Raw genomic sequence first — 8,124 nt, 5'->3', positions numbered from 1 at the left:
CACGGCTGTCCAAGGAGTAAGTTAAAGGTGGCCGAAACATCTAGGACATGAAACTCAATGTCCTGTTGCGCCGGGCCAACCTGCGTTCTGATCTAGATTGTCCCCATCGCTTCCGGGCTTGTATTATCATAAGCCCGAATCACTTGGCTTGTTGGTAGGGGTGCAACTTGCACTACAACAAAATGGTACTTTAATGACAAAATCACTTCGTCTCCAATAGTGAAATTTTCGTCACCAAATTGATCCGTGACGAAATAATTTCGTCACCACGTTCGTCCCCAATTCGTCGTCACTAAAAGTACCCGGTGACGAAAATTTATTTTGTCACCTATTATTGGCATTTGGCGACGAAATATTTCGTCACTAAATGATAAATATTTTGTCATCTATAATATCCATTTCGTCACCAAAATTAAATAAAATTTTATTATATTTATTTTGGATGACAAAATATTTCGTCATTAAAAATAGTGATAAAGTTTTTAGTAATGAAAATATTGTCACCAAAAGATGAAAAAAAAGACCCTTCAATGACGAAAACTTTTTGTCAAGAAATATTTTAATTTAGTGATGAAATAGTGAATATGTGTGACAAAATTATTTGTGGGATTAGAAAGTTTTAGTGTCAATTTTTTTCGTCACCAATAATAAATAATTTTTAAAAATTGAGGGAAGGGTTATATTTGCAATTTATATATTTTTTTCAATAAACAATACCTGTACATTTTAATAATCTATTAAATAAAATATTTAATACAAATCAATATAAAATTAACTTGTTCATTATCATAAAACAACCCAAGCAAAATACATATCTCATAGTATCAAGAAATTAATATATAACATCCAAATTATAACATCTATTTTAGTAAAATCAAAAACTACAACACAATCAAAATAACTTGTGCATTTTAATAACCTGCTGAATATAATATCCATTACAAATCATTACAAAAACCTGTTCATTTGGTAATATCAACAAAAACCTGTTCATTTTAATCTATTCAATAAAATATCAACAAAAAGATAAGATCCATCACAATATAATCATAGCCCACAACAACATAGTCAAAATACATGTTTGGTAATATCAACAAAAAGTACAACTACACTGTGATGGATGTGTCTGGTAATATCAACAAAAAACTCTTGCTATGCAGGTTACCAAATTCGTTCATCTCCAATCTGCCATTTAAAAAAGAAAAAAGAAAAAAAAGACAACAACAAAAGGTTAAGGTAACCATTCACTAAATATGTTAATATGCAACCTATAAGAGAAAAAAATAAAAATTTCAAAGTAAATTTTAAACCAAATTTTTACCGTGCTTGTTCCGTAAATTTTTACAACTTACATTAGTTCCTCCCAAGGTGTTCATAATATTTCTTGGCCTTTTAACGACTATTTCAAGATTTTACTCCCTAACGGCCTATTTTCAAGCCTAAATGTTTTCCAACCGAGAGTCCTATGATTGTTCTGTAAGTTTTCACAACTTATGTTGATTCCTCCCAAAGTGTTCGTGATAATTTCTGATAATCTCAAGGTGTTTGTGATGTTTTTCGGGCCTTTAGATGCATACTTCACTATTTTCCCGGGACCTCGTGCCTAAATCTCAAAAGTAGTTTTTTATTCTACCCTAGTTAAAGAAGAAATGTTCTACTAAATTAACATATAAACATAATATACTAACCAAGAAGCTTGTTCATCAGAATCTGAACTTTCCCCATTCTCAAAATTTCCCGTGATACCTTTCTGCGTCAAACACTCTATGATACTTTGTATCTTCTTGCTTTGTTTCTTCTCTGACTTTTGAAACCTTGCAATTTGTTCATTTTGCTGTGCTATTTGCATCTCAAGGCGTTGAACATAGTCACTATTTTCAACAGGTACAACAGTTGTCTTCATAGAAGAAGAAGGCCTCAAGCCGAGTCCTTTCACATAACCTGACCTTGGCTTAAGCACCTTAACTGACAACTCCTCTTGGCTTAAAGGGATCACACCAGTCTGCGAGAGGTGTTCGGCTTGCGTCTTTATCATGTTGTCCTGTTAATTTAAAATAAATCGAACAATTATTAGTTATTCTACCCTACAAAGCAAATAAATAATTTTATCAAAATTAATATGCATTGCCTTGTACATACATAATTAGCTTGGCTCTCCGACGAAATCCATTCATGTGTGTTCGAATTATAGTGGATGGACTTGTAAAACTTTGCCAAATCAGGAACCTCTCCATTTGCAATTATCTGATTCATTTGTTTTTGAATGTTATTTCAAATATTTAAATAACAAAGCCTACTAATCTGATAAAATAAAATAGCAGAACACACCGAGCTGTGCACCCTAACCGGGATTGATTTTGATCCACATCTATGTTTTGTTTTCATTTGCATCCTATTATTCACATTAGTTAGTGATTGTTCCTACACGATTGAAACACCAATAAAAACAACAAAACTTAACATTAGTAAGAAGAAAATTAATTTTTGACAATTAACATAAAACATTATACCATGAATTCTTTACTATTCCACTTCTTGTCAATTAGAGATGTCCATTGATTAAGAGTAACACTTTTAGGTGGGTGGCTTCTCGCGTACTCCTCCCCTCTTGCATCCTTAAGTTGCTTGTATTGTTTGTGCAACCTATAGGTGAAGCTACTCAATCGCCGACCAAATTGTGTGTTTAAAGTCCTTGCTACATCACTCGGATTGCCTTGTAGATCAAACTGATCCTACAAAATCAAATCATTTTTTTTATAAGTTAAATAACCTAAATTTCAGACAAGCAGCAATGAGCCTGATTAAACAACAAAGAAAAAAAGATTGCATCAACAGATGTGTTAACAGTTGCAATTTAATTCCTAGATATGCAGGCATTATATATTGTAACAGTTGCAACAGATGTGTTAACAGAGGAATATGATGTCCATGTTTTTCTAGGCAGTCTACAGGAACCTAAAAATTCAATGTCAAGCTTTGACATGAAATGTCCTACATGTCTTTCTAGGCATTATATATTGTAATGAAAAACATTAACAGCAAGAATATGTGAATCATAAGTGTATACTATTGTAAATATTGCTTTTTACTGCGAAGATATTGCCAAGACCTTCCTAAATACATAGTTATAGTTGCATTCTTACTAATCGTTAAATTCGTTCCAAAACTAGAAGTCTTTGATATGCTACCATGTAATATCTTGTTTAGCAGCAAGTTCTTCTAATCACCCTAACAAAGAGAGTATTTCTTTCACACAATAATTACCATGTAATTTCAATTTCAATTTCAATTTCAATTTTCATGTGTCATGCCTCTTTTACTTGACAATAATTACCTCCAAGCGTTGGATCATCGGCTTCTTATCAGCATCGTGAACCTTATTGCACCTACAAATGCTCAAGTCTGGTAATTGCGTTCGAACCTCTATGCCAATCTTGGAGGCCAACTTAGAGGCTTGATCTCCCACTGGCGCACGGAAATGTTCAGGTACAGGAACCAACATCTTTCCATTTTTCTGGACAATGCGTTGGGTTTGTATGCCGCGTGTTGGACCACGACCACGTCTGTCATGTGATGCTGTAAGGACATAATGTTAATTGAGTTAATAAGTAAACAAATGCAAGTTAGACCTTAAATTAAATATAAACAACTTTGCAAACTTACCAACACTACTAGATGCAGTCACCTCATGCACAGGTTGCACATTATGAGGTGGTAAGGGTTGGGTACCAATCTCTTGACGTGGGGGATCCATCCCTTCTTCTGGGGTGGGAGTTAATGGCCTCGAATAAGGCTGTAAACGTAACCCCGGTGGCATCTCTTGTTCCTGAAATAACATAATCGAATAGTAAAGAAGATATTTAACACAGTTAAAATATATTTTAAAAAAGATATGATGTTTAAGATATATGAAGAAGATATTTAAATAGTAAATGATATGTTCACACACAAATATAAAATAATGTATATAATACCTTGCGATAAAAGGAACCCAATGACTCGTTATCACTATCGTTCTCACTCCCTGACGGATTATACTCATCATCATCATCTACCTCAACCCTAATTCCCTTTTCCTTTGCATTTGCACATTTGGGCTGAACCACACTCATCAAAGAATTTGTAATGTTCTTCACTCCAAGATTGTTCATTACCTCATAGTTCTTCTTGATTCGCTTATTTCTTTGTTTCTCATATTCTGTTAGCTTCTTAGTTCTCAAATCACCTGGTTTCAGCCATTGTCTTTTTCCTTTGACCATTTTCTACAACTATATAACATAATTCAACTTTAATTGGAAAATATAGACAATATAATTATTCACCATTAAATAAAAGAAGAAAAACATAATCCCAAACATAATCCCAATGTTTCGAATTGTAATGCATATATTTTAACTCCAAATATTTCATAACAAGGAAGTTCCAATCCCTTGAATTAATATTTCACGCAAAAATTTTAAATCATATTGGTGGATTGTTATTTGTCCCCTTCTTTTCTTGTTATGAATGACTCCCTTGCTGCTGTTAGTACTAATAAGTGTTTTGTTCTCTCACATACCTGCATTTTGAATTTATGAAGCTGAAAATATGACAGACATATAATCATGGGAGACACGTAATTCATTCACTTACAGAATTATTGAAATACTTTGTATATTATCTTTGGTTTTCTATATCAAATGCATCATTACATACATAAAACTTATTATCAAAAGAACTTGTATATGTCTTTTTGAGAATGTTTTTGGCCCTGTCATGTAATATATATTGTGTCTAAATGCCTCTAAAGTCATCGACATTAAGTATTTGGCTTAACAGTCTCAGAATTAAGTAGAATGGAATTGGCTTATGGATAATTTCATTCAAGAATTTATTACATTTGTCACAAAAAAAAAAATGAGTAGTCTTTGTCATCTATTTTTTTAAAGAAAAATATAATAAATTAAATATATTACGATTATTAGATTGATTTATTTATTTATTTGTAAATAATATATACGAATGATATTAAAAAATGAATGATTCGAACCATTAAAATGATACTTGTAATATGCTTCACAGGCCAGATAGCATCCTCTAGACCCATTTGAATTTTCGATTTGAAAAGAAAGAAAAATGAAATGAAAATGGAACTACTGATACTTATTCATTTTGCATGAGTAAATAAACGAAAATTGGATAGGAAAAAATACACAGCAATCTCTCCTCATGATAAGATTTTACAATAATAAAGTTTCGCAGACTAGTTTGGATCCAGAATACCCCCAATTGTTAGCACTGTTATGTTATTTTCGAATAATTTGAAAATTTAAAAATTCAATAATTTTGATTTAAATTTCTATTTTTTTTTATAAAAATAAAGTTTGTATTTTGGAATCCTCTCATTAAATAAAAACTATCAAATGAGAATTATAATAAATATGAAGTTTTGAAAGGAAAAAAAAAAAATCATTATATTTATTGTTATCACATAGTGAAATTTTATCTTACCTCATCTAATTTAAAAATTTTAAAATGTTTATATGGAAAGTCCAAATATAATTGTAATTATTATATCTAAATCATATTAAATTTGAAATTTAAAATCCTTTAAATGGTAAGTCTAACATAAAATTTTATTCATATTAATTAAAAACTATTTAATATATATATTAACACAATTCAAAGTACTAATTTAAATTTATTTATTTTTTATTTATAAAAATTAGTATATTGGCTCATGAATCATATCAAATTTAAATTTTTTTAAAAATTTACATGAAAAGTTCAATCACCTCCACCACTTTTCCTTGACACAGTGCAGTGTTGACACTCCTCAATCTAGTCCACCTTATGCTAACACAATGAAGTAACATGACAAAAATTTGTCTCTGGGACATCTGTTTTCAGGTTGTAAGAAATATATAAGATGAAAAGGAATTGAAGAAGAAATATATCACCCAACATGAATTGGAATTGCATACACCATACTAAGCTCTCTTAAGTTGTGTTTTGTTAGGGGATTTGAGAAGAGATTTGGAAAGATAGAGGAAAAAGATAAGTGAAATGTGAATAAAATATACCTACATTTCACCTAATTTTACATACCTTTTCTCTTTTTTTTTTTTTTTTTTTTTTTTAAATTCCTTTTCAAATCCTCTAACCAAACACAACGTCAAGAATTTGGATAATGTGAATGGTACAATGAATAGGACATGAAATTCATCTATGAGTCTTTTATGTTAGTCTGTCAGACAGGAGGCTATGGAAATACTTTTATCCTCATATGAGGCATTATCTTTTTACCTAAAATGCATTACAGAGACAACAACAATTCCATTGGCATTTAAGGAGAGGAAGAAAATGTATAAACCTCAAGAATTGAAAACCAGATTATGATGTTGATGACCAAAAAAGAAGAATGTCTCTGTGGAAGAAAGGGCTAAAACTCAAGATTTTTCTGATAAAACCAAATGCTAATTATATATATTTTTTAGTAGAAGCCTTTCAAAGAAAGTGTAACAGATTTTAAAAATTCATTGTAGAACTGCAAAAGGACTTTCATCTCTGTGAACATGAAAATGTACGACTTAGAGTACATGTCACAGAGCCAATTAAGCGGACACTACTACTAAAATCAAACAAGGATACAAACCAAGCTTTTTAATTGAAAGCTGTAGTTATCCATTTAAAAATCACCACTTGGAAATTTTCATCACAAAAATGCCAATGATGATTTCAGTGTTTGTTTGTTTGTTTTTTTTTTTTTCAAACGAACAGAGAAGCACATCAAATGTTCCCCTAGTCTGTCATACTCTGTGACTGATGTACTACTTCAAAATCTAAATCTAAATGAAGAATAAATAAAGAAAGAGAGTATAGAAAAATTGTAATAATGAGAATAATTGGTATCTTTATATCTTCCAGTTGACCAATCTGAATTGACAAATGTAATAGTATATTGTATTTTATATATATGCATGGATGTAAAATATTTCTGCTAAGGCAGGATCAAATTACATATTGTTTTAAGCTTCATATTCTTACATTCCTCAGTAACTTCTCTGTGCAGCCCACATTTGTCAAACTGATGTTGAAGTATTTGGTCCTTGTTTTTCACATCATGTTTGTTAATCAGCAATTAGTGGCCACACAATCCATATGGTCTTTTCTACTTCCTAACATTTCATGGCTATAATTTGGAGTTTTATATGGATGAGATATCTCTCAATCTCCAATCAAATTGGAATTTGGTGAGCATGATGAGAATGAAAGAAACACGCAACTCATTGTGGATTTTATAAAATAATTGGTGTACCACAAAATCCTGTTATGGAGTGTAAGAGTAAGAAGTTCTACTCCAACTATAATTTTGGTTGTGAATGCTCCTGAAATAGTAAACTAGCAATCATCTAATTATATTCAGAATCTAATTATAAATAAAATAGAGCAGGATACATATATATATATATATATATTATATGTATAACAATATAATGTATACAGAACACAGAACACAGAGTAGCAAAAGAAAAGAGAGAAAGAGAGAGCATCGAGAGAAAAGAGCAACGAGAGAGAGAGAGACTAACAGATCAGCGGCAGTGAGAAGAGGAGATGAGATCGGCAAGGGAAGGAGAGGCTAGATCGGCACAGCAGCGAGGGGCGGTGAGGAGAGGAGAAGCTAACAGATCAGCGGCGGTGAGGAGAGGGTGACGGCGGTGAGCAGAGTGAGCCGATCGGTGATGAATCTGTGTCTGAATCGATGACGAGAGTGAGCAGCGGCGTCGCCTCTGTGTGTGTGTGTGTGTGTGTGTGTGTGTGTGAAATAGGTTTGAGCCGATAAAGTATTGTGGGTGTTTGAGGCGCCAAAACTTTTTTTTTTCCCCCCAAAATATTTAGTAACTAAATTATTTATTAGTGGCAAAATTATTTCTTTGGTGCCAAAACATTTTTTTTCCCCCCTAAATATTTAGTAACTAAATTATTTATTAGTAGCAAAATCATTTCTTTGGTGCCAAAACATTTTTTCCCCCTAAATATTTAGTAACTAAATTATTTATTAGTGGCAAAATTATTTCTTTGGTGCCAAAACATTTTTTTTCCCCCCTAAATATTTAGTAACTAAATTATTTATTAGTGGCAAAA

General features: G+C 31.6%; 1 protein-coding gene and 1 long non-coding RNA gene across 2 annotated transcripts; both read right to left on the bottom strand.

Annotated features, from left to right (window-relative positions):
* Positions 1-882: 882 nt before the first annotated feature.
* LOC145807505 (uncharacterized) lies at positions 883-2,233 on the bottom strand. Its single transcript, XR_014350649.1, has 3 exons — positions 2,140-2,233; positions 1,689-2,041; positions 883-1,185 (listed from the first exon to the last, which is right to left on the bottom strand). It is a non-coding gene; the product is annotated as an uncharacterized LOC145807505 (long non-coding RNA).
* A 537-nt stretch (positions 2,234-2,770) lies between these two features.
* Positions 2,771-7,814, bottom strand: LOC145807134 (uncharacterized). The gene is made up of 5 exons (XM_082905067.1): positions 7,569-7,814; positions 3,975-4,268; positions 3,664-3,826; positions 3,335-3,576; positions 2,771-2,797 (listed from the first exon to the last, which is right to left on the bottom strand). Exons 2-5 carry the CDS (start codon positions 4,257-4,259, stop codon positions 2,771-2,773), a joined length of 717 nt encoding a protein of 238 aa, XP_082761193.1. The 5' UTR covers positions 4,260-4,268; positions 7,569-7,814.
* Positions 7,815-8,124: the final 310 nt, after the last annotated feature.

The sequence above is a fragment of the Camellia sinensis genome, chromosome 14 (genome assembly GCF_055761805.1).
Source record: "Camellia sinensis isolate YWXY chromosome 14, ASM5576180v1, whole genome shotgun sequence".
Taxonomy (NCBI): domain Eukaryota; kingdom Viridiplantae; phylum Streptophyta; class Magnoliopsida; order Ericales; family Theaceae; genus Camellia; species Camellia sinensis.
This window is presented reverse-complemented; position numbering and strand designations above follow the sequence as displayed.

Excerpts from the sequence above, each read along its gene's own strand:
- LOC145807134 (XM_082905067.1), bottom strand. The coding sequence starts at position 4,259 with ATGGTCAAAGGAAAAAGACAATGGCTGAAACCAGGTGATTTGAGAACT. Across the intron at positions 3,827-3,974 it reads TGGGTTCCTTTTATCGCAAG|GAACAAGAGATGCCACCGGG; the intron begins GTATTATATACA and ends ATGTTATTTCAG. Across the intron at positions 3,577-3,663 it reads GACTGCATCTAGTAGTGTTG|CATCACATGACAGACGTGGT; the intron begins GTAAGTTTGCAA and ends ATGTCCTTACAG.